At 35.1% G+C, this 26578-nt stretch overlaps 3 protein-coding genes across 5 annotated transcripts; 1 reads left to right on the top strand and 2 right to left on the bottom strand.

The window, feature by feature from the left end:
- The first annotated feature begins 1391 nt into the window (after positions 1-1391).
- Positions 1392-4734, top strand: LOC149392089 (Remorin family protein). 3 transcript variants are annotated; one of them, XM_089619540.1, is made up of 7 exons: positions 1392-1699; positions 1985-2102; positions 2259-2330; positions 2433-3113; positions 3229-3550; positions 3743-3824; positions 4112-4734. In XM_089619540.1, the coding sequence occupies exons 1-7, from the start codon at positions 1481-1483 to the stop codon at positions 4319-4321; spliced, it is 1704 nt and encodes a 567-aa protein (XP_089475666.1). In that variant the 5' UTR covers positions 1392-1480; the 3' UTR covers positions 4322-4734. The 3 variants fall into 3 exon arrangements, with proteins under 3 accessions (XP_089475666.1, XP_089475665.1, XP_089475667.1); XM_089619539.1 differs by having other exon boundaries at positions 3220-3550; XM_089619541.1 differs by having other exon boundaries at positions 2433-3116; positions 3232-3550.
- A 1919-nt stretch (positions 4735-6653) lies between these two features.
- On the bottom strand, positions 6654-9368 carry LOC149392088 (triacylglycerol lipase OBL1-like). The gene is made up of 5 exons (XM_089620091.1): positions 9065-9368; positions 8753-8937; positions 8629-8662; positions 7722-8344; positions 6654-6998 (listed from the first exon to the last, which is right to left on the bottom strand). Exons 1-5 carry the CDS (start codon positions 9366-9368, stop codon positions 6723-6725), a joined length of 1422 nt encoding a protein of 473 aa, XP_089476217.1. The 3' UTR covers positions 6654-6722.
- Positions 9369-14331: 4963 nt separating this feature from the next.
- Positions 14332-18853, bottom strand: LOC149392087 (triacylglycerol lipase OBL1-like). Its single transcript, XM_089619575.1, has 5 exons — positions 18281-18853; positions 17983-18170; positions 17791-17824; positions 15383-16017; positions 14332-14870 (listed from the first exon to the last, which is right to left on the bottom strand). Exons 1-5 carry the CDS (start codon positions 18594-18596, stop codon positions 14586-14588), a joined length of 1458 nt encoding a protein of 485 aa, XP_089475701.1. The 5' UTR covers positions 18597-18853; the 3' UTR covers positions 14332-14585.
- Positions 18854-26578: the final 7725 nt, after the last annotated feature.

The raw sequence follows: 26578 nt of genomic DNA, 5'->3' as shown, positions 1-26578 counted from the left end.
TCCTATAAATAATAAGTTTAGGACCATGCCATTTACTGTTTGAACCTCAGAGTCAGTGGTGAACAACTTTTGCTTTTCAACGGTAAATCATTTTCACGTATGTTAAATGTTATCTCATTCTAGTGAAAGTAACAGAATGAGGCATTATGATGTTCTGCCACAAATTTTGTCGCGATTCGGATATTATTTTGGTTTCCATATCCAAACTTGTGGAAGTCGTGAGTCATAAGACTCGTGGAGCCCCACCGGACAAGGCAAAATCTGGCATATAGTCAAAGGGTAATGCTGTCATTTCACCTTTCGTCAAAATCTGATGTAGAAAAAAAATGTTACGAATGAAGACCCAACGTTGAGATAAGCAAATCCACTCATAATAGAAGCTCTCTTCTCTTCTATCATATTCATACATTGCCGCCGAAAGCAACACTACTTGATAATTGATATCATAAGCTCATTTGAAAATTATAGTGTTCTCATGCACGAAAAAAATAGTAGCCACAATTTTGAAAAGCCGAGGTAAAAAAAATTAAAAATAAAAAGTAGCAGGACTATCCTTTGACTTTGAACATTTTAATAGCAAAAAGATCACGAACTTTTTAAAAATTTTGAATTGGAATTTTAAATTTATCCGTTCATGCAATCCACTTATAGTGCCAAAAAAAGAGAGACACATATACCATTTAGCGCCAAATGTATACTGTTTGAGATTTTCTTTTTATTTTATGAACAAATGTAATTGGTAAAGTGTTGCATATATATTTTTTTTATACATTGACGTATTACTTGGTGGATAAATTGAATCATGCTAGTCACTTACAAGTTACAAACTGAATTTATTTATTTTCTCATACATCGTATAATTTTATTTGTTAACACTCACTTTATAATATTAATTGACCCATTAATTGGTCCATTTATAATATATTTGGGTAAAGCAGAAAATGCCATAGATTGGATTGGAAGCGGAAATATTATATATTATATTTTGATTTTTGTTGGTCATATTCTAACCTGGTCCTACATCTAATTAATTAGGTCGACAGACTTTTCATCTTGAATGTTCAAATATGAGAGGAAAGGAGAAGTGAGTAGTGGATACTTTTTTTTTTTATATTAAAAATATTATAAATAAAATAATTAGATAGCATATAAATATATAAATTACAACCTTTTTCGTAATATAATACAAATTAAAGACTATTTTACATCCATCGACTCTCAATTTCTATGGCCTCCTCATATTTCTATTTTCATCTAATATTCTCTCCCTCTTAATTACCATAAAAAAAATATTATTTATTGATATTTTAAGACTTCAATTGCGGTATAATTGTAAGCCTGCTTGGAATAGTAAAATGAGAACGACCGCAGGTGATACCTTTATAATACCCGCCATTTTTATACTCTCTCACAATCACAAACACAGATTCCATATTTCTTCTACTGGTCTGTCTCTGTGAATGTGGACTGCTATTCGGCAATGCCTGAGCTAGGGTTTCGCGATCAGAGCTCTTCCTCTTCGTCCGCGACGACTTCGGCGGGACGGAGGTTCCGAGGCGGCGATGCGAGCCCCGACTCCGTCATCTTCACGCTCGAGTCCAACTTGAGCTTCTTCTCTTCCGCCTCCGCAAGCGTCGATCGCTGCTCGTTCGCCTCCGACGCTCACGACCACGATTCTCTGGCATCTGAGATCTCTCTGGTACTATAATCTCTCCGATTATTGCTCCGATATTCACACCATAACCATTCAATTGCATGTCTGTCGGATTCACATGTGCGTGGGTTTGATAAATGATTAATCTGAAAAAAGTAGAGTCGATATATATTTTTTTAGTTTAAAGGCTTAGTCAAATTTATTCGCTGTAGAGTTTGAATGAGCATGTGAAGTGACACTTTCTCTGGAGGTATATAAAATCAACAATCTTATATATGTGCCTTTTTTCGTGATGACGATGAATCTGATGGTAGTGGTGAATTGATACAGCATCTAGCGGGACACGAGTACGACAGAGAGCAACAGGAGAGTCCGAGTGGTCCAGATCCAGATCCGAACAAACCAGTTATACACCTCAATAGGCATAGAAAAGGAGAAAAAGTTAAAGGTACAGCTATAATATGTGCTTTCTCATCACTACTTACCAAAAAACTAAAAATAAATCAACCACACGATTCTTTTCTTTTGCCGAGCGAGTTTTAAATCGTGCGTCATTTTCACACCCTCTCTCACTGTTTCCGTTATAACTCAAATTTCGTCTCAGCCCTTAAAGATGAGAGCGATGTTGATGTAGCTCTTGATTCCGCTAGGAGCTCCTTTTCTCTGGCCCTCAGAGGTACCAATTTTTCCAAATGCCATTTAAACATCAGAGTTGATATTTTTGCTTGTTTTTTTTTTCCACAGATTCTTGAATTCGTAGGACTTTCTATATGTGCAGAGTGTCAGGAAAAGAGATCCAGATCTGAAGCTTTATCCAAGAAACTAGACAGACGGCGACCAGCTTCCCTGGATTTGAACAATGTGACAGCCTCTTCGCCTCGCCTGGGAAACACCAAGAAGGCTTCATTGGCTACTCGCAAGTCCGGAAACTTCCCGAGCCCCGGGACGCCAAACTACCGGCTCGCCGGCGCCGGCGCCGGAATGCAGAAAGGTTGGAGCTCCGAGCGCGTCGCGTCGCACACCGGCAACGGAAGAAAGCAGCAGAGCAGCGCCTTATTGCTGAACGGAAAGACGTTGCCTTCCAAGTGGGAAGACGCGGAGAGATGGATTTTCAGCCCTGTCTCCGGCGACGGAGCGTTGAGGTCTTCTTACAACAACAACCAGCAGCCTCAGAGGAGACCTAAGTCGAAGAGCGGCCCGCTGGGCCCGCCCGGGGTCGCTTACTATTCTCTGTACTCGCCCGCGATGCCGATGTTTGAAGGCGTCGGCAATGTCGGAAATTTCATGGCCGCGTCGCCTTTCTCGGCCGGTGTCATTGGCGCTGATGGATTGGCGATGCGTCGGAGTCACGAGCACAACGGTGGATTTCCTGCTCGAGCAGATCCTTGCATGGCCCGTTCGGTTAGCGTCCACGGTTGCTCTGAGATGATGAGCCTCTCTTCAGCTCCTGCTCATCAAGGTGGTAATTGATTCACCGATGAAATACTCTCATCTGCCCGTGGTTTATTGCTTTACTGTCGTCGATTTTTTTTAGTAAATCTAAAGCGGTATACTTATACATGAAGATGTTGCAGGAGTCAAGGACGCAGCCACCAATGTGTCTCGTGCAGTTTCGAGAAGGGATATGGCGACCCAGATGAGCCCAGAGGGTAGCCCCAACTCGTCCCCTAAACTTGGACCTTCTTTTGCCTCGATTACGCCCACAGTTGAAATGGAGAGTGGCCCTTCTTGTAGATTAGAGGTTCGGGATGTGCAGGTAGATGAACGGGTCACCATGACTCGGTGGTCTAACAAGCGCAGATCACGAATTCCGGGGAAGAGCTCTGAAATGTTTGAGAGCTGGAAGAAAAAAGATGCGGCTTGGGATATCTCTGACGTGCCTAAGAGCGTATCAAAGTATGTAAAGCAGTGAATTTTTTGTTTTACTATAGCAATCCCTCTTATAATTTCCGACTGAGAAACGCTGATGTAGACGATTGACAATCTATAATTTCACAAAAGATCTTATCTATTAGACATACAGACGTATGAGTTTGAAAGTGTTTCCTTAATCGCAAGTGATCACTAACACTCCTTTTCTCGTTTCAGGGTTAAAAGAGAGGAAGCCAAAATCACTGCATGGGAAAACCTGCAAAAAGCAAAAGCTGAAGCAGCAATCCGGAAACTAGAGGTTCGTTACCGTTTTTCTAGCCTTTTTATCTTTCAGTCTGGTTAAGAACAAGATGAATCGGATAAGAATTGAATAAATACAGATGGAGAAAAATATGGAAGTATTTAAGTTAAATATTCCGGGCATCCATTATGCTTCATATCTTCTTCAACTTTGGTCTTACTAGCCTCAGATATGTGACATGAGATTTTTAGTCTCTTTTGAAAGCAAAATGTTTCCATTACCGCAGCGACTTCTCTGCTGTAGTTTGTATATGAAATGTGTAGAATCTATGTTCATACTCACAGATGAAGCTGGAGAAAAAGAGATCATCGTCGATGGATAAGATAATGAAGAAGTTGAGATCAGCTCAGAATAGGGCTCAAGATATGAGAAGCTCTGTGCTAACAAACCAGGCTCATCCAGCTCCCAGGAATTCGACTAAAACTTTATCGTTCCGTAGAACCACCCAGAAAATGAGTTCTTTGAGCGGTTGTTTCACTTGCCACGCTTTCTGATTCTTCACAATTCTTTGTTGACCACTCGGTAGCCAAGTCTTTCCTTTACTTCACATATACAATACATAATCCTCTTATGTCTCTGTATCGTATTGTGCGATGTACGTATGTTGTTCGTTCTTCTGCCGCTATTTCTTACGGCGACAAGAAGTCACTTGTTAGTGAAACAGAGCTCGTCAATTCCCGTGATAGAAGCTGGAATTTCTGTCCTAGTGTAGATTTTTGGTAACTTCATATAGTACCTTAAGAAACTTGAATGACAGACCACAAAGAAGCGAGAAGGATTTCAGCTTTATAAATAATGCTTGTATGTACTATGTAAAAATAGACTCCAGATTTTATACATCTTTTGCTTTCGTGAAGGAATTGAACTATCATAATTTGATTTATTGATTGGCTTTTGCCTATTGTTATTTGCTCTTCCAACAAATTATGTGCTTTCTAGGAACTAGCTACTTCAGTATTAAAAAGAGCTAGTTTTAAGAGAGCCATTTGAAAATGGTTACTAATGTTGAAAGCCTGATCATAACCATTATTTTTTAAATAGTATTATTCTACTTTATCAGATCTAAAGCAAAGATTGGTCCTCAAGATTATTTTCACGTTGTTGAACATGCTCCAAGAGAAATCTTTCAGTTTATATGTGGCAAAATTAGCTGTGCATGCAAACAGTCAGTAAAACAATAATAGAAAAAGCCAAAAAAAAAAAAAAAAAAAAAACAGCGGTCAAACACACATGCCATACTTATAATATAAAGCACACAGTTTTAGAAACTTTAGCTGGATATGTCACAGGTCACAGCTATAGATTCTTTTGAATTACAACAAACAAAGCAAATATGATTATTTCATAATTATAGTAGAGCAGCAGCACCAGAATATCAGGCCATATTGATATGCGGTAGAACGAGCGAGTCTGAGGATTGAGTATTTTGATGGAATGGTCTGGGCCTGAAGAATTTACGGAGCCCAAACGAGTGAGGTTGACATAATCTTAGGCCCATGGGCCGACAATCTTGGAACTACCAGCCCAAGCAGCCTAAAAAATATCGGGAAATTTGCGTCAATGTCACAAATTCGTCGGATTTTTGCATTTGTATCACAAAGTTGTCAAAATTGCATTTGTGTCACGTATTTACATTCGTATCACATGTGCAAATTTCAAATTACCCTCTCTCATCATTTAATCTTTTTATTAGTTACTCTATATCTTCTGAATTTTTACAATACCTCATTAAAAATAACTTCATCTTCCTCTAAAACTTTCTAAAAATTTTGCACGTGACTTATTTGCAATTGAATTGCCAATTTGTGACATAAAATGCAAATACCACAAAAATATCTGACGCCCACCTTCCTTATAGTCCGGCCCATAGTTAGTTTCCATCAGAAGAACTTGATTATTTATATTATACAAAAATAGCGATTTGAAATTAATTAATTAGCAAAATAGTCAAAATTTTAAATTTTCAGAAAGTAACAAAAGTTTGTTGTCAAAAATTTTTTGACACTAAGATTAAATTTTTTTTTAATCATATTTATCACTTAAAAAAAAAAAAAAACTTCTTATCAAAGTTTTGCTTAGTAATCAAATTTTTACTTAGGATGCCTATGTAGCTTGTATTCATTACTTAGTTTACATAGATATAAATACTTTCCGCTGTATTCTGTTTGCTCAAGACGATAGTGAATGAAATGTTTCTCTTCTTCTCTATCGTGCTTCCTTGATACTCCCAATCCACGAAAGCTTAGGGAGACGTTTAATTATGAATTAGCTTGAAGATAAGTGATCCGTTTGGTAGCCAAGTATTATGAGGGCTATCAGTTAAAGAGGTTTGATTTATTGATTATCACCACTTGTAATCCAATAACCCTGTATATATGTAGTATTTCGTCTACTGATTTTGCAGTGTACATTTTTTTTTTAAATATAACACCCATTTTAGGTTATTCGTTCTGTTGTTTTGGAGAACTAACTCATAGTTCACTGTATTCGTAAACATTTTTTGTGTACTTTTCACTCATTTTAATATAATTTCATTAATTTACACCATTTGTATAATAAAATTATGGCTCTCTCTCACGCACAATCACGAGTTTATTAAGTTGTTCAAGATATATATTTTAAGCTGGATCCGAAAATGGTATGAGAAAACATATGAGATACTGTTATTGCTTTCATTGTTTTATTTATTGCATCATATACCCACCATATAACAGCGGTCAAACACACACACATGATATAAAGCAAACTAGTTTTAGAAACCTTAGCTGGATGTATCACAGCAATACATAATAATTCTTTTATAATTATTTCATAGTTATGGTAGAGCAGCAGGCACCAGAATATCACCCAATCCCTGGCATATCGATAGTATGCGGTGTAAGTCCACGAGCGAGTCTAAGGAATGAGTATTTTGATTGCATGGTCTGGGCCTGAAGGATGTACGGAGCCCAAACGAGTGAGGTTGACGTAATCTTGAGGCCCATGGGCCGACAATCCTGGAGCGACCAGCCCAAACAGCCTAAAGAATATCTGAAGCCCACCTTCCTTATAGTCCGACCCATATTCAGCTTCCATCGTGAAGCTCCTAATCAACTCCATAACCGCATTAAAAAACATGGGTGCAAACGACTTCGGATCGAAGTAGTTCTTGTTTGGTGCCTCCGGAAGAATCTGATTGTTTAAGTAACACACAAATAATTAGAAATTATTCGACGTATATATGTGAATATAAATGTCAACAAAGCACTAATTAATTGCAGAACTAGCGATAAAAATACTCAAAATTTACTTTAACCGATATTTATACATTCATTTTTTTTTCTTGGGTGAAAATAAATACTTCCACCGTTAAAATTTTTGTTTGAATTTAACGGTGCAAATAGTTACAGCTACTAAATAGTAACATGTGATATTTTTACAAAAAAAAAAAAATGAGTATATAAGTTGTGTTTTTGTCTAAACACTAAGTATTTTTGTCATTATTTCCCCTAATTGATTAAGAGCGCTCTCATGCATATGCATATGTGGTATTTGCATCTTATGTCACAAATTGGCAATCCAATTGTAAATAAGTCACACGCAAAAATTTTAGGAAGTTTTAGAGGAAGATGAAGTGATTTTTAATGAGGTATTGTAAAAATTCAGAAGACATGGAGTAACTAATAAAAATATTAAATGATGAGAGAGAGTAATTTGAAATTTGCACATGTGATACGAATGTAAATACGTGACACAAATGCAATTTTGACAACTTTATGACACAAATGCAAAAAACCGACGAATTTGTGACATTGACGCAAATTTCCCTATGCATATGGCTGGCTGTCATTACCTAAAATGAAATAAGCCCTAATTTAAGTAACCTAATTAATTGATTAATTTCTACATACATACCTCTCCGGCGTAGTCTCTGTTAAAGTAATAGCACTTCCCGAAATGCTTATACTCAAAGCTGTCGTCATCAAAAGGGATCCTCGGAACGACGTCGTTGCAGTACACGAACCTCTTGTACGTGACATTGTACCGCTCAAACCCGGTGGCGACGAACCGCCCAAAAGCCTCGTCCCCGATCCTAGGCTGTCCGTACGTATAAACCCCGGCCAGGTTTCGGAGCACAATGGCTTCGTCGGAAGTATCGTCGTCGTCGCCGCGGTTCATCACGAGCCCCGCCGCGAAAAGCAGCGCGAGAGCGGCGCCGAGGCTGTGTCCGGTGACGATGATCTCGGCCTTGGGGCTGTGGTCGAGAATCTTGAGGAGGTCGGCGACGATGCCGAAGTAGGCGATGTCGGTGGCGTCGCCGGGGTCGTCGTCGGACTCGAGCCTCAGGCCGAGGGCTTTGAGGAAGCCACGGTGGACTTTTCCGACGCCGGCGAGCTCGTAGTGTGCCACGTCGATGTCGGTGCTCCAACCGTCGGCGTCGAAAGGGTCGGTGCCTCTGAACGCCACCACAACTTTTGTCGCATCGCTTTCTTTGTCTTGGCATATGAACGCCGGTGTCGAGAATCTATCGTACTTGGCTGTGTCATTCCGTACAAATTTACATACGTTATGTTTTTTTTTTTTTGGTATAAAAGAATTCATTAATATATCATATATTCTCAGTATATACCTTGTCGTGATGATAAGAGTACAAAAATTTTAATGAACAATAAAAAGTGATATGATATATGATCTGATTAAATATGGATAGGTCATAAATAAAAAATAAAAAAAATAAAAAAAAAATAAAAAAAAAGTGATTTGCTGGTATATATAATAAATGGGCAGTAGCAATAGAGTGACATATATATGTTTGTATTACCATTCCAGAAATTGTAGAATTTGACGAAATTCATCTGCAAAAACAGTTGCCAAAAAGTTAAATCTCGATTTCTATATGTATGTGTATATCAATTGAGCTAAAATGATGTGTAATTATATTTTACATTCCAGTTATCCTTGACCACTTTCTCAACGAAGTCGGCTTTTTCGTAAGCTAATTTAGAAGCCATCATGGCCAAAGCTCCGTTGTATTTTTCGTCCAGGGGTTTGATGTTTTCATCTAGATCCACTCGCGTATCAAGACTTCCAAGCAGCTTAGGACTCAATTCTGGGATCGGCTTTATCTTGCCTGTAAATATATATATATATATATGTAACAAAATGAGACGACAAAACAATATTGGATAAAACAAAAAAAACGCGTGCATATATATATAGAGTATTAATTTGGAGGGCTATCATATAGGGGTAATTACCAGTTAATGCGTTTTGGACGAACTGAAGCAAACCATCGTTGGCTGCTATGAGATTGATCAAAGCCTCGATGGCGTTGCCGATCTTGGAGATGGGCTCTCTGAGTACTTCAAGCCAATGCTGAACCATAGCAGATGCGAAAAGCACGACGTTGAACTTGAAGTCTCTCAGCTTTTCTCCTTCTTCAACGGAGCAGTCAATGAACCCTATGTTCTTGAGCCTTGACGAGAACAAGAGCCGAATCAGCTGCACAAATGTCACCTCTTTTGCCTTCACCAACATGTAATTTCGAACCACCAAACCCATGATTTCGGACGGACAGGAAAACTAAATTACAATGATATATATATATATTGTATTATGAAATTCTTAATTTTTGTACGTATGTATACTTTGATTACTACTATTACACTATAATTTTTTGGAGTATTGACACTACTTGACACATCTTTATAATCCATGCAAACCTCCCAGGACCCTCCTCTTTATACAACTATATGGAGGGATGTTACGAAAGTGCCCTTTCTATTCATTTCTAATTATAAGGGCGTCTTGCTTTAATTTACCGAATGCAATTCTTGCAGAGACCATTTATTAGCCGGATAATATGTTTATATTCTATATATAACGCATAGCGCATGTATATGAACAAAATTCGTTTGAAGAGTTTTCTAAAATCGAGTAGAAATACTTTCAATTATGAATTAGCACGAAGATATATACGTGATCCGTTTGGTAGCCAAATATGTGCACGTAAACTTGTGCTACTGTAAAAAAAAAATTATTTGGCATTTACTTTCCAATCTAAGAAAGCTAAGTAGGGAGAGAGTGTAAGATGAACTAGCGATTTTTAAGTTTTGAAAAACACCATGGTGTCAAATTAACAATATACAATAATGTAGTAATACAAATCACGAACTTCAGCATCGAAGTACATACTGCATAACATGCAAGGCACAGGAAAATAAAGAAGAAAAAAAACAAAACTTGCTTCAATGTCACTATTATAAACATGAGCTACAAAACTTGCACGATGATCTTTTTCTATCATGAAGAGCCATGTCCAACAAACTTGCACGGTGTTATGTTGTCATTTTTTTTTCCCTAGTGTCAGAGACAATGGCTCAACTCGAAAAACGTCGACAACAAGAATCTACGGACAAGAACATGAAATTACAATAAACAAAAAAATATGGAAAATCAATGACTGAAAATTTTAATATTAAAAAATCACGGACAATTTTGATAAAAAATGTAAATTTCGTAGTTATTTTTTAATTCTTCGGTCTTGCTTCGAAAAATGGGCAGAAAATGCCAAGGAATGCTGGGTTTCAAAAGCACAAGAAGTGAGAGCGGTACAAGGGAGAGATACGGTAACACATCTGAAAAGTGTAAATTCTTGAACAATACATGAATTGCATTTTTTTTTTTTTCAATTATAAAATTTACATTTAGTCATATACATTTTTGTTCTTCTTTTATCTTTTGCCATATTTCTCTTGACTTTTCTTGGAATCCAATAAATGAATGAAAATGTTATCAATTTTCATCTTTTCCCTTACATTTTTATAACACAACGGCTTAGAGACACCGCGCCAAACGCACTTGATTTTTTTCAATTTTATAAACAAAGTTTAGATGATAGTTGTACTTACTAGTTTGGCTTGATTGGTGGTAATTATTTCACACCACCTATAGAGTGTAGTGTAGTGGACTTTGATAATTAACAAATTAACATAATGCATCCGCTTCCAATCAGCGATGTCAATTACAATTGTACTCACAGAGTCACAGCTTGTTTCTTCTTCCAATTAATCAGCGATAATATGGCGGTGATGAGAGTTTTGATTTACCAATATCACCACGTGTAATCCAATAATTCTGTATGTAGTATTTCGTGTACTAATTTTGCAATATGCATATTTTTTTTTTCTATATATGATTTCCTGTTTCATGTTATATTCTGTTGTTTTGGAAAGCCAACTCTCACGTGATATTCATTTCCTTCATTTCTTTGGTCAGTATTGCTCATATTGTCAGAAGCCAATAATACTACTTTTGTTTCAAGTTGAAATCGCGGCATTTAATGTATTCTCATTAAGCAGGTTTTATTTTTATTTTTTAAGAGAGTGTGTCTCTAATCTATAACATAGCTAATGAAATCCTGACTGTAATTTAATTTGTCCTAAACAAAAAATGTCTAGAAGATCTGTTTCAAGTCGCAATCACCAAATACGATTCAATACATGAGTCACAATGAGCCATCAATCAACCAAATAATTTGTATAATTATAATTATAATAAGGCTTAATTTTCATGGGTGATGATTCTTTTATAGTATATGGTGTTGTTGGGGGACCATATAGTATTGGAAACATTACAAAAAACAACGTTTTTTTTTTAATGTACGAATTCTAATATAGTGGCTGTTTTAAAACCTTTTAAAAAATAGTGTGTTTTCAAACGGTAAATAATTATTTAGATTATAAATTATGTAAATAATATATAAAGTTAAATAAAACTTAAAAGAATAAATAAATTTAAAAAAATGCAAACATAAAAAAGATTACTCACAACTTAAAAACTATTATTTTTTGCAATAAAAAATTTAAAATAGCTATTTTTAAGATAAAGTATAATAAAAGTACCAGTATAATATATTGTGGAAATTGCATCTAGTAGCCGTTTTTTATCACGAAATTTTATTACGAAAATATTTTTTTTAAGATGTAAACAATCACTTTTCTTGATATTTACAATTTTTTTTAAAAAAACTTATTTACTATTTTGGACTCGATTTAACTTTATTTACTGTTTATTATTTAATTTAAATTAAAAAAAACTTTTATCGTTTAAAAACATGTATTTTTGAAAAGATTCAAAATTGTTTTTTTTATTTTATTTCAAATGTACTCATAAAATGTGCTATTTTTGTAATTTCGCCTATAATATTCCACCACGTATCCACAGGGTTGGAAACACAATAAAAGTCCTTGCCGAAAAAAGACCGAGGAGGAAGTAAGGATGGTTAGTGGGTCACAAGTCCACTACTTAGCCTCAATAAGATGTATAGAGAAATGGCATATTTTATAAGGATTAGTCCTAAATTATGACTTTCACATTAGTTTATGACCAAAATCTAATAAGTCTAATTTAATCCAAAATTATATATTTTGTATTTTTTTAGTGAAAAACTACCTTAAATGAAATATCTTTTAATTTTGCTTCTATATTTTTTCTGTCTAATTTATTTACATGGTCGTCAATAATCTATCAGATTTATTGACATTGTCAACATTACGATTTTTTTAAACTCGAAAAATCTTGATGTGGATTCAAAATTCCAAGCAAACCAAAAGAAAGTCAACAACTATACATCCAAAATCAATCTCGTTTCGAACTTCTCTCCATTTACCGACGAGGATTTATATTTATTGGGTCATGGTTTTAACTTTAGGGTTTGGATTTGGGTTTCAGTGTTTTTTTTGTCATTTTAGAAGAAGAAGAAGAAGAAGAAGAAGAAGAAGAAGAAGAAGAAGAAGAAGAGAAAAATAAAAGAAGAAGAGGAATCAAAGTGGAGGCGAAGAGAGAGAGAGAGAGAGAGAGAGAGAGAGAGATATTTATATCCATATCAACGTGTTGCTTCACAATTTCACCCTCTCCAAAACTTTGTATTTACCTAATATTTTGGGAGATTTGAAAAGAAAAATGGTTTGAAAAATCTGAAAATTCGTTTGAAAATGTATTGACATTTTGTCTTTTTATTGATATGAATGGCAATAAATCTTCAAATGATTCTGGAAAATTCTTTGAAGATTTATTGACATCGTTGTCAATAAATTTCTGGATGTCGATAAATCTTCAACATACCAAATTCTTTAAAGATTTATTGACATACATAAAATTTATTGACAATTATGTCAATAAATCTTCAAACGAATTTTCAAATTCTTCAAACAATATTATTTTTTTCCAGATTTTCCAATTTTTTCTATATTTTTTATTACTTTACATACCAAAATAAAAAATTACCTCTAACTTTGCTTTTGTGGCTATTAAGTAAATAACAAAAAGTAAATACAAAATAAAATAAATAAAAAATTTCATTAAAAGTATTTTTGTACCAACACATATAAGGAAGTCATGATTTTGGATTAATTTTGACTTATTGAATTTTGGTCTTAAAATATTGAGTAGGTCATAGTTTAGGAATAATATCTATTTTGTAGTTAGACTAAGTGGCAACATTGGCCCCAAGTAGAAGAGAAGAGCCCTAATGTTTGAGGATCTTCTTTAATTATTTTTAGGGTCTATTAGAAAAATAACCAATTTAAACGTACATTGCTAAATAGCCAACGTTTGATAAATTTTAGGTAAATAGTCATTTTCATGTATTTACAGACGTAAATCTTAGATAAATAGCCACCTCTATATATTAAGTCACGTCATTATTTACGACTATTCACTTAAGATTTACCAAACGTTGACTATTTAGCATTGTTAAACTTTTAAATCGGTTATTTTCTTAATTTTCTGTTATTTTTAGGGTTTGAGGTATAGTATTCCGAATTTCTATCTAGAGATCAATAATTTAAAAGAAGAGAAAAAAGAAGAGCAAGTTGATCATTTGATTTTATGTGTTTTGTGTTCAGAAATACATCTTTTGGCACAAACGGTTCTCTAGCTATATGCATTTTCTTTGGCTAAAGTAATTTTTAAATTTCGATTTTTTTTTTTTTTTGTGCTGTGGCCTTTGTTTTCCAAATTTTTATCAATTTAAGGACGTAATCTCAAGGTCAGAGCCGTGTGACCTTACTCATAAGGTAAAGTAGCGATTTTTGTGCGTAATTTACAAATTGTATTTGTTGTAACCTTAATATAGTTGATTTTTATAATATATATATATATATATATATATAATCTTTACATGAATCACCCTTTTTTAAAAATCACACCACTTGCATACTTTTCATTAATAAATGACCAAAAAAAAAATGCAAGAGTAACAAAATGTCAAAGTTCAAGGACTATTTTTGCAAAAAAAATAATAATATAAATACTAGTCAACTAAAAAGTGTAAGTTTAAGGACTACAAGCATAAATAAGCCTGATCATAGGAATAAATGACCTATTCAGAAACAGCTGTGCAAACAAAGTAATATCAATTCGGCCAAAAATATTTTGCATTAGAAATATGAAGACCAAAGTTGGCATCAATAATTTTACCAACTATATAAAATATATAATAATAATAGTAATAGCAATAAAATATAAAAATAAAGTTCACTGTGTTTATTATTTACTGCAACTCATAACAATAACACAAGTGACGAAACCCTTAATTAATACAGAAGAAAACGACATTCAGAGTTAAGCTGGAGCGATCTCTCAGCCAATCATCATTTATTACAAACAAGCAACCAAAAGTAGTAGCAACTAGCAGTAGTCCAACGAGACTTGATAGCGTATAGGAAGGTCATATATATATATATATATATACATATATATATATATATGTATGACCTACTTAACGGTGATTGTGACGGAGTCTTCTGGGAGTGTAACGAGCTCAGTGGTGATTGTGCCCAAACGGGTCATATTGACGTAGTCACGAGGTCCGTGGGCAGAGAGTCCGGGGATTATAATGCCAAAGATCCTAAACACAATCTGAAACCAGCCTTCTTTGTACAAAGCACCTCTTTTGTGGTGGATCACGAATCCCCTCAGAACCTCCCACATCGCGTTCACAAGCTTCGGAAAGTACCAAACCAGTGAGAAGTAGTTCTTGTCTGGTGCCTCTGGGAGGACCTAATTAATCACACCATTCATGATAATCATATCGCTTCTTTTTATTTTGTTGTAACATATATAATAAGGTCCAAAACTCCGAAAACCCTAATAAATTAACTTACCATTTATTTATGTTTTGAGTTTTTACTTTTTACATATAAAAAAAAAGTAATCTGAAATTAAAAAGAAGACGATTTATTTATATATATATATATATATATATATATATATATTTGCTATTATTGCGTTTTCTAAAATTAGATATATTACTCCAAGTTGGTCAATTTGACATAAATATGTGTCATATCAACTTGCTGAGATTTCACATAGTGTGTATCATGATTATATTAGAATAATATAGTCAGACAAGTAAATGATTTTAAACCTAACATGAATTTAAAATCCTAAATCCAATTTATAAGATTTTTGGGCAAGATCTGGAACAAGTTAAGAACCCTAAGTAATAGTCAAAGGTAATTAAAACGATGCTTGATTTGAAACATATGATATAAACAGTGAATAGTTAATACCTTGCCGTTGTAGAAGCTGTCGAAGAAGATACATTTTCCGAAGTGCTTGTACAAGAAGCTCTTGTCGTCAAAAGGGATTCTTGGGACAAGGTCAAAGCAATAGACGTACCTATTGTACGTAAGCCCATACTTCGAGAGCTTCTCCGACATGTAATTCCCGAACTGCTCGTCGCCGACCCTAGGCTGACCGTACGTGTAAACCCCGGCGAGCCTCGACAGAAGCTCGGTCTCCTCGTGCATGGCCAGAGCCGCCACGAACATGACCGACAAAGCACCGCCGAGGCTGTGTCCCGTGACGAAGAACTTGGCCCGAGGGTTGGTCTTGAGAGCCACCTTGAGGATTCTGACGATCTCGAAGTAGGCGTAGAGGTGTAGGCCCAGCCCGTCCGAGTCCGGGCCCACCGCAAGGGCCTCCGAGGGCATGTGGTTGTCCTTCTGGACGATTCCGAGGGCTTTTGCGAAGCCGCGGTGGACTTTTCCGACTCCGGCGATCTCGTAGTACGAGAGGTCGATGTCCGTGCCCCAACCGTCGGCGCCGAAAGGGTCCGTGCCGCGGAAGGCAACGCCGATCAGGTTCGCGTTTAGGAGTTTGTCTTTGAATATGAAAGCCGGGGTTGAAGCTCTTCCGTGGTAGTCTGGTTATCACAATGATTAGGGTTTAAGCTGACATATATAATTATTGAACACATACACATGGAGATGTGTAAAATTTTGAATTATTCCAATTAGCATAGTGTTTTTTCTAATATCTAATATATAAGCCATTTATTCTAACATTATGATAACAAATGTCATTGAAAAGATTAATTTGATGACAAAATATCATCAAAAAACTGTTTTTATTAATATTTTTGTTGGAATTATAAATACCTCCTATTGAATAATAGGAAAATCATTACTGATTCAGTCATATGCTTAGAATAATTCCTTAAAACTTGTTATAAATAATAAATAAAAGGGTTTATATACTGTGATAAAGTGTAAAACATTGTTCCTCTTTTTTTTTTTTTTTTTACTCCAATGAAGCAATGCTATTTGGCACTACTCACTACTTTGAACTATCCACTCAACTGTTGACACGTGGACAAATCTGTCTACGTGTCAACACTTGAGTGGGTAGTTCAAAGTAGTGAGTAGTGATGTAAAGCATTTCTTGATAATATAAAAAATTAAAGGGGGAAATTTATTAGGGTCCATCATTTATGATGTCAAGGGGTGTAATATAATAAATATGTACTGGTACGTTGTTTGGACAATTTTCAATGTATATCATTCAGGTCAGGTGTGTGTAGCTGTACCTGTATATTCTCTAATAATTTTTAGAATTGTGAGCCATTAAATATCGTGTTATTTTTAAGAGCTTTAATGATCGGACCTGTTATATATATGTGTATATAGATATATATATATATATATATATATATATATATATATATATATGAATGGAAATAACACTATTAATAGCCAATCATATAATAAAGGAATCGATGTGATTGAATTATAAGATTATTAGTTTAAAATATAATGAAGCGCGTAGTGACTATAATTTTACTAATACATAATATGCAGCACAATAATTAATCAGCTCAAGCATAAATTAAATTCATGTAAATTCTTGAGTACCGATCTACGGAAAGTAAAAAGGGTTAAAAGCATATATGGAGAGAAAAAAATAAATAAATAATGCCCGCTTTTTTTCTTATTATATATATTTCAAAGCATAAAGATCGAACTGTCTAAATCTGAAATTATAATGTATACTAAGTGGGAATTTTGCGCATCCAAATTACTACTGATATTTACCATTTATTCTTATTATTTCTAGAAAAAGTTGTTCATAAACTACGTGAAAGTTTCAAAAATTAAGCGTCAATTTAGTAGTCGTCAAAATACTGAGAACAACTGTTATGATTGCATATATGCCTGCCCACTTTGTTGAGAGAACAATAAATTATTCTCAATGTCTTGCTATGTCTTCCAACTCATAACTTGGGAATATTTAAAGTAATTAAATTAAGGGTCAAGCGGCTATATAGTCAAATAAAAATTAAGTTTTTGCAAAATATCATAGTTTGTCAACTATAAGTAAACTAGTCAAAGTAAGATTAATTTAGACTGGATTAAATTTAATCCCAACGAACTATAAAGACAGAATGTAAGCTTTATAAAGGCTGGATTAAAATTAATCGAGGCATGATTAAAAGTCGTAGTACTCTCAATTGGCTATTTTGCTATACCTAATGAAACTATGACTATTTTGCAAAAGTCATAGTTTGAATTGGCTATTTCATATCATTTTTCCTTAAATTAAATTTAAAAAATTCTTATTCAAATATGAATGTTACTATACTTTTTTTTTTTTTGGTATTATTTCAATATGCGATCAATGATTAGCTCAAATACCATACCATTCCAGAAATTGAAGAAGCCCAAGGAATGCATCTGCAAAAAAAAAAAAAAAAAAAAAAAAAAAAAAAGTATAAAATAAACTAAATATGCATGAGAAATTGAGAATGAAACGTGTAATATATATATATATATATATATATATATATATATATATATATATATATATATATATATACGTAGTGTTTGATTACCTTCCAGTGAAGCGTAACAGCGCTAGTAACATAGAGTGCACTTTCGTAGGCCAATTTAGCAGCCATGATCGCCAGAGCTCCCATGTATTTCTCGTCCGTTGTCGATATGGTCTCGTCTAAATCCAACCGCGAGTCAAGATTTCCGATCATCGAAGCAGAGTTTGTCGGAACCGGCAAAACTATCCTTCCTGTAGTAATATAAACACGTGCGCAAATTAAAAAAATAAAGTCAGTCTCTATAAATTACTACTATTAGGGCATATCATAACAAGTAATTTATATCTATATATATATATACCAGTCATGATATTGGTCAAGAGCTTGAATAGGTTTCCGTTGAGGTTTATAAGGTTGAGCAAGAAGATGGTGAGATCGCCGACCTTAGCCATCGGAAGCCTTATGGTGTCGAAAAAGCCCTGAAGCCAAGCCGAAGCCGCGATGACCAGCTTGAACCAAATGTCTCTGATCTTCTCTCCTTCTTCCGGCGAGGCTTCGATGAAGCCTATGTTGCTCAGCTTGGACGAGAACAAGAGCCGTATTATCCGAAAAAGGGTTACTTCTTTGGGCTTTATCAGAATGTAGTTACTGACCACAGGTCCTTTTTTGACACCCATGGTGTGTTGTTATAAACTAGCTAGTGTGTGTTAATAAGTCGTTTGAGAGAAAGATATATATATATATATATATATATATATATATATATATATATATATATATATGGAGAGGAAAAATATACTCGTATATAGTAGTTGGTTGTATTGTATGACCTCTCTTTCTTTCTCTCTTTACACGACTCTCTTTAGAAATTTAATTTCAGCTCATTTTCTTTAGCTTTGCTTCATATTGTACCTTTTGCAAGCAGCTCTCGGCTCCTTTATATAGGGGAAAAAAATATATGGGTCGCTCAACCAAATGAATTCGGATCTCCACTTTCTATGCCCATTTCATTCTCTCTCCAATTAGTTTTTCTAATTTCATTTTTAATAAATATTTATATTTATTAATTGATGATGATGACGTGTCATAATTTGATTGAAGAGATATGGAAAAGACACAGAAATAGATAAAAAAATCTGGATTCAACGTAATAGATGTTTGTCCGAGAAACTAGATTGCGCAAACAAATATTATTGTGTAGTATTCTACTCGACGTCATTGTTTATATTACCTTTGCAAAATGATCTCAAGATGTTAGAGATTGTATGAAGACGGAATAATTCATAAATGTTTGATAAATTATAGACACTAATAAAACACGCTCAACCTCAGTATATTAATGACATGGAATATTTTGACTCCTTATACAATAAGTGAACTGTGAAAATTATGGTACAAAACCATATTATTTTACATTTACTTCACAATGTTTGATAAGCGGATGTCACGCCCGCAATTATTTGAACCAAAATCTAGCTCTTAATCATTTTTCATGATTTAATTAATAGTTCAGCTTTTAACCAATATGTCAGGAGCTACGTACCATGCTGTAACTAGACGGACATGGACTTTGTGAAAGATATGAGGAATGATGAAGATCATTATTTTTATTATCAATATTATTATTATTTTTGAAAATATCATTATTATTATTATAGATGGGTCTTTATCATTTCGCTGTATTTTCAAATAAGTTATAATTTGTAAGTATATAGCTTATAATTTTACTATGTAAGTATGATAATTACATAGTAAAATTATCAAAGAGGGAGTGTCAAGCAAGTTAGGTCTTTGGGGGTTATTAATGGTGTGTTAATTATTAAGTAATAAACAGTAACTACATGTGATCGTGATAATATATATTATATGCCTAAAACACGAGAAACCAGAGTGTATATATATATATATATATATATATATATATATATATATATATATATATATATATATATGCGCGCGCGTGTGCATTTCTCCTAGAGGAAAGAAGTGAGTGACCGGTGAGATAATTTGTTCTTTTCTTATTTGAGGTTTAAAATATTTTATATATTTGCTTGACGTACGTATTAAGGATGCAGCAAAGTTAAAAATAAAGGTGAGGACATATGAAAGTTGGCCAACATGTAACCATCTCAATTTAAAAGTTTAAATTATTATTTGTCCCCACTATTTCTCAACTCATGAGATTTTTTATTATTAGCCAAAGATACATAGTTTAATCAATTATATAAAGGGATTAATCGTGTAAAGTACAAGAAAATAATGCAAGTTAAATAAAAATGTATATAAAACGAATATGTCACACTATTATAATGTGCAAATGGATAAACTATATTAGTCTATCCATTGGCTATTGGCAGGTGGAGATTGGGGAGCATATGCGAGTTAACTTATTCATAGAACAGTAAAATATTCATTTTTTAACCTACTCATGTGGCTCCGCCGTTACATCTATATATAGTTTGAAACTCCTTTTTTTATTCTCAGTTTCTCACAGTAACGACATATAATTTTAATATTATTGTAGGGATATTTCTAATTGATCTTCACGTCCTGCGTAGGAGCGATCCGTTTTGATATTTATCTTTTAGACATATCATATATTATATATGCAAATATTGAGTTTTCTTACTATTTTTTTGTTGATCAAAACAGAAATGCAAGTGACCGAAGACTAAAAAAAGAATTGAGTTAGGTGGAGTATGTAAAATGAGCCAGAATTAGATGTGTTGAATATATTTTAATATATTAATGTTGCATGCATGCCAAAAGGACCCACAATCCTTTCCATTTATTATGATTCACATGTTGATCGGCATTGTGTGGCTTCTTTAATTTCACTTTATTTGTTTGGGTTTGTTGGATTAAACTTGCTAGATCTTACTCTTGACTATCTCTAGTTTAACTTACTGCATTAAAATAAAAGGAGAATTTAACAATATATATATATATATATATATATGCCGTAAATGTCAAAGCTTAAAAATATCTTAAATTTGAAAAAAATTGGTAAAAAAAAAATATCAGTAGAAAATCGAGGTTTTTTTTTTTTTTTTTTTTTGCTTAGTTATTTTTTTTAACCTGGCGAGTTTTTCAATGATATCTCATACTTATAACGAGATATTATAAAACTTAATAAATATCATACTAAGAGTGTTAATAAAACCTTTAGCTTGGACACAACCATATTGATATTATTTTTTTTTTTGGAGAAAAGGTAGTCTCAGGGATTATTGATTAAGGCAATCCGCCTGGATAAGATCAACAATGTCCGGTGAGAAACAATCCTTTCACACCACGACTTCATCAAAAAAGAGAGTTGTTTTAGCTAGTTTGTGCGCGATAAGATTACATCCTCGAGGAAGAAAGGAAATGTCGAAATAAGGGAAATCATTCGAAAGTAGTAAGATCTCATCTATGAAGGTGCCGGTGTCGGTGATGGGGGACCTTCCAGCCTTGATGACGGAGACCAGCGAGGCGCAGTCGGATTGTACTAGGAGGTTAGAGTGCCCGAGGGTTTTAGCCATCCTCAGGCCCCAGAGCACTGCTAGGGCCTCGGCAGCCTGGGGTTTAGCGGCCTGTTACATGGGACGAAGAAAGCGCACGAGGCCCAGCCTTTCGGGTCTCTGAAGATGCCGCCGAGGCCACATCTTTGGGAGTCCGCTGTGAGGGCCGCGTCGACACAAAGGCTGGTGAGAGGGGTCGCCGGGGGGGTCCAGCGCTGGATTGCCACCTGTGAGTTCTGGACCTTGGCCGCTCGGGTCTGTGGCAGCTGCATTATTCTTCGAGGTAGCGGAGAGCATCGTTTACCTTGTCTGCCGCGGGGCGTGGCCAGCCTCTGTGTAGGCTCTCACTGCGTTGGTTCCATGAGTGCCACATCGTCATGATGAAAGCTTCAAACTCCGGGTCGGGGAGGGCGTGCTTCACTTCAATTAGGAAGGAGATGATATCGCCATTATAGGACTTCTTTATGAGCTTCCACCATCCTGCAGCCTTCCATACCTCGGCGCTGGGTTGGCATGACCAGATGGCGTGGAAGGTAGATTCTCGCTCCCGGCCGCATCTGAAGCAGTTCGGGCCTATGGCCATGCCTCTCGCGGCGAGGGAGCCCGAGGTGGGGATCCAATCTCTGCAGGTTTTCCATAGGAAGACCCGAACTTTTGGCGGAATTTGGAGTTTCCAGAGTTTAGTCCACCAATCTACCATCGGTCCGGGGTTCGATGAGCTGTCCGACAAGTGGGATTCGCAGGCTACTCGGTAGGCGCTGCGGACCGAGAATTCTCAGTCTTTGGAGAAGTGCCAACAAATCGTGTCTTTGGCTGTCGGGGAGCACCAAGGAATCTTCAACACTTCGCGGGCATCGTCTTCAATAAGGGTGTCTCTGATGCGCTGTTCATCCCAGTCCCCGTTAGGGAGTTTGAGCCAAGAGACTCGGGCATTGGCTGGAAGTCGTGAGCCATCTCGAAGAACAAACTCATGGGGACGTGGTATCCATCTACCGAGGCGGGCATCGATCTCGGTCCCAGAGCCAACACGCCATCGGGAGCCTTTAGCAACTACATCGCGACCCCAAAGAACGCATCTCCACAGGCTCGAGGCGCGTCGAGGGGTAGGGGCGTCGAGGACGCAGGTGTCGGGGAAGTAGCTAGCTTTAAGGACCCGGGTAGCCAAAGATGAGGGATAACGGATAATCCTCCAAGCATTCTTAGCTATGAGGGCCTTGTTAAAGAGCTCGAGGTTTCGGAAACCTAAGTCCCCATGTTCTTTCCGCGCACGAAGCCTTTCCCATCGACCCCAATGGACTTTCCGATTCCCTTCTTCGCTTCCCCACCAAAAGTTAGCTGCCATTTTATGGATCTCATCTATCAAACCCTTGGGAAGTTTAAAACAACTCATAATGTAGCTAGGGATGGCTTGTATACCCGCTTTGATGTTGATTTCTTTGCCGGCGAGAGAGAAAAATGAGCCCTTCCAACTTCGGATATTAGACCAAACCCATTCCCGGATGTATTCGAACACTTCCGCCTTTTTCCGTCCCACCGCCATAGGAAGCCCCAAGTATCGCTCGCGGGCATCAAAGATGCGTACACGGAGGATGCCAGCCACTGCCTCACGGTTCGCATCGATCACACTTTTCCCATACGTGATGATGGACTTGTCGAAATTGATGACTTGGCCGGAGGCCTTAGCGTAAGTCTCAAGGCAGCGTCTAACCTCAATACTTTCCGAGGCCTTTGCTTTGAAGAAGATCAAGATGTCGTCCGTGAAGAAAAGGTGGGAAACAAAGACTCCGGGGTTCCCGAATCTCAGTCCATTTAGTGTTCCTAGGGTCTCTGCTCTCCGGAAGAGGGCCGATAGACCTTCGGAGCAAAAAAGGAAGAGAAAAGGGGATAGGGGATCCCCTTGTCTAATGCCCCGCTGCGGAGAGATGTTGCCCACAAGCCGCCCGTTGAGGCTGAAGGAGAACGAGACCGATCGCACACATCGCATTATGAGCTCTACCCATTTATCGTCGTAACCGAGGCGGCCCATGATAGCCTCGAGAAAATTCCACTCTACTCGGTCAAAGGCTTTGGACATGTCGAGCTTGAGAGCACCACACTTCCCGTTGCCGAATCTCCCATTCTTCATCGTGTAAGCGGCCTTAATCCCTATGGTGACGTTATCGAAAATTTGCCTACCCCCCACGAAGGCGCTTTGGTTGTCCGAGATAGCTTTAGACATGGTGAGCCTCAAGCGGTTCGTAATGCACTTAGAGATTCCTTTGTAGACCACGGTGCAAAGGCTAATGGTCCCGACACTTAGAGAACCATATTGATATTATTATTATCACAACATTGCACGTGATCGCCAATTTAGTCCCAATCCAGTAACGGGACTAAATATAATTTGTTACTTTTTTGTTAGAATATACTTTTGCTATATTTTTTTGTCAACTGTTTATCTCAAATTATCATTTTGTATCATAAATAGTCCTTTCGTTAAATTTTGCAAAATTTGAATCATGTGTGCACCACGTGTACATCATTTAGTGAGAAATTACGTATTTTCTCTTGGATATAAATACCTCCAAATTAATTTCTCAAATTATATTTTTTTAATCATTATCGTTGAACATACCTAAACATTGTAAAATTTGATCATATCATCGCATTTTATTTTCCGATCGCACGAGAAAATGTTGGAAATTTTTTTTGTATAGAATAGTTGAAAACTCCACGAAATGGATTGAAAAGCATCGAATTTTTTTTTCGTAATGCTTCGTTTCCCTTCGTATCTGGTCTGTAGCCTTTTTTTGATTTAGGGTTACTGATTTCTACACACTCGCAAAGGCGAAAAAAAATCAAGAAATGTCAAGCGATTTCGGAGAATCGATGAGCTTTTCGCCACATCAAAGCCCATCGATCTCTGGCAACAGCGGTTCAAACGATGACATATATTTCGAATGCCTCATTTGCTTTGATCTAGCACAAGACCCGATCGTGACTCTCTGCGACCGCCTCTTTTGCTGGCCGTGTGGCTCCACCACCACTATCACTCCAAAAAATGTCCAATCTACATTGGTTTTGATTGCGTTTAGGATTTTTTTTTTTTATCTCTCTCCATTGAATGATTTTAGGATTTAAAAAATTATAAAGTTAAAAACAATAAGAAAATAAATAAAATTTCAAGTTTACATTGATGCCTTCTGATTGATGTACACGTGGTGCGCAGCCGCACATGATCGAAATTCTAACATAATTAAGCAAAACTTGACGGAAAGATAATCCGAGATAACAGTTACAAGAAAAAAAAAATAGCAAAGGCAAATTGTTAATCGTGAAAAAATTGTAATTAATTCTTATATATATAAGTGCACTTGTTAAAGCTTGATTGATGCTTTGAAAATATTGGTGCGCTGTCTGAAGAATAAATTTATAAACGAAAAGTGAAACGTATATAATTTTTAATCTTTTCAAAAGGAGAACATCTTTCGGAGCAAAAAGATATAAAAAAAAAAAAAAAAAACTTTTAAAAAAGATATATATCACGTTAAACATACACACACAAAATATATATATATATATATATATATATATATACATATATATATATATAATGGTCTAAAGTATTAGCGTAACAAGTTATATATATATATACATATATATATTTTTTAACTTTTTGTTAACATAAGTAATTTGTTATTGTTTCTTAATCTTATGAATAACATTATTTATAAATTTCAATTATAGCATTAATTTTATATACAAACCTTAATATTTTACTATGTAGCCCAATATTTCACTTTCATTTTAAAAAATAGTCAAAACTCCATTTTATTAAAAAAATAACCATCAATCCGAAGTAAATTCAATTAACTATTTTAGTTAATTTAATTTGCTTCGATTTAGTATATTATTTTTGTAATAAAATAAAACTTTGACTTAATACTCTTAAAAAAATTAAGAAATTAACTAGTTGTAACAAATTCTTCTAGTTTAATTAGCTAAAATTCTTATCATAGAGCATTTCATATTCTTATTCTCATTAAATAAATTTTAAAAAGTATTTAAATATAATAATGCAGCAAATAGTACTGATGTATATACTTTATTAATATATAACCATCATATATATCTAACTAAATAAGCACAACAAACAAGCTGAAAGTTTGAAAAATTTATCGTGATTAGTCAATCATTTAATTTCTAATTATAAGATTTTAGTCAAAGTTATATTTTATTAAAAAAAATAATTTATCAGTCCGAAGTAAATTAAATTAATTAATTTAATTTATTTCGACTTGATAAATTATTTTTTTAATAAAATAAAATTTTGACTATTACTTAAAAAGAAAATGAACTATTAAATTATTAGCTTAATTGTCCCTAAAAGTTTAGGTATTAAAATTGCGAATTCCAGATGTACTCTTGGGAATAAAAGTAAGCGCAATAAATGTAAGTTTTATAATCCTGCACGTTGAAAACGAGTTAGGTAGGCACATCGTGTGAAAAAAAAAAAAAAAATTCGTTTTTTCCCCTATCATAATTTCCTCTTTATTTTAACAAATAAGAGAACGGACAAATGTAATTGCTACAATACTACTACTTTAATTAGTTATTCATTATTATCCATATATTTCAAAAATCATAAACAAAATTCACGTATGATAATTTACGTGTATGTTTGACTTTGATCTCAATGAAATAACGTTATATAATTATGTTTATAAAATCCCCTTCAATATATATATTAAAAACTCCTTCAATATATATGGAAATTGTTAACTAATGTCAATCACATATCACAATTTGATTTTTATATTATCTCCTTCTACATATATGGGAATTGTAAATGTCAACCAGGTACAAGATCAGGCATAATAAATTTTTGTCCATACCCATATCAGTCAATGGCCATCATCCGATCAAGATACGAATTTATGATATCATGGACCATCTTAAGTATCAGAATGGGCGAGATAACATTGCTAATTTTACAAATTAATCTTTAGCAACATGGAGATACGAGATAAGCTATTTTACAGGTACCATAAATAACATAAAATAAATAGCAAAAGCAAGCATTATTAGTCACACAAGTTGAATCTAGAATACTGCTCTCCATAATAAATAAATAAATCCAAATCTTCATAAACCATTTGCCAACGCATGAATCAGTC

Source organism: Urtica dioica, chromosome 7 (assembly GCF_054948205.1).
Source record: "Urtica dioica subsp. dioica isolate 48M chromosome 7, U.dioica_male_clone48M_v1_H2, whole genome shotgun sequence".
Lineage (NCBI taxonomy): Eukaryota > Viridiplantae > Streptophyta > Magnoliopsida > Rosales > Urticaceae > Urtica > Urtica dioica.
The sequence above is the reverse complement of the archived record's forward strand: the minus strand, read 5'-3'. Positions and strand labels throughout refer to the sequence as shown.

Excerpts from the sequence above, each read along its gene's own strand:
- LOC149392089 (XM_089619539.1), top strand. The coding sequence starts at position 1,481 with ATGCCTGAGCTAGGGTTTCGCGATCAGAGCTCTTCCTCTTCGTCCGCG. Across the intron at positions 1,700-1,984 it reads TGGCATCTGAGATCTCTCTG|CATCTAGCGGGACACGAGTA; the intron begins GTACTATAATCT and ends GAATTGATACAG. Across the intron at positions 2,331-2,432 it reads CTTTTCTCTGGCCCTCAGAG|AGTGTCAGGAAAAGAGATCC; the intron begins GTACCAATTTTT and ends CTATATGTGCAG.
- LOC149392088 (XM_089620091.1), bottom strand. The coding sequence starts at position 9,368 with ATGGGTTTGGTGGTTCGAAATTACATGTTGGTGAAGGCAAAAGAGGTG. Across the intron at positions 8,345-8,628 it reads ATTCTACAATTTCTGGAATG|CCAAGTACGATAGATTCTCG; the intron begins GTAATACAAACA and ends GGAATGACACAG. Across the intron at positions 6,999-7,721 it reads ACAGAGACTACGCCGGAGAG|ATTCTTCCGGAGGCACCAAA; the intron begins GTATGTATGTAG and ends TTAAACAATCAG.
- LOC149392087 (XM_089619575.1), bottom strand. The coding sequence starts at position 18,596 with ATGGGTGTCAAAAAAGGACCTGTGGTCAGTAACTACATTCTGATAAAG. Across the intron at positions 18,171-18,280 it reads CTTGACCAATATCATGACTG|GAAGGATAGTTTTGCCGGTT; the intron begins GTATATATATAT and ends ATATTACTACAG. Across the intron at positions 16,018-17,790 it reads CTTCTTCAATTTCTGGAATG|ACTACCACGGAAGAGCTTCA; the intron begins GTATGGTATTTG and ends TGTGATAACCAG.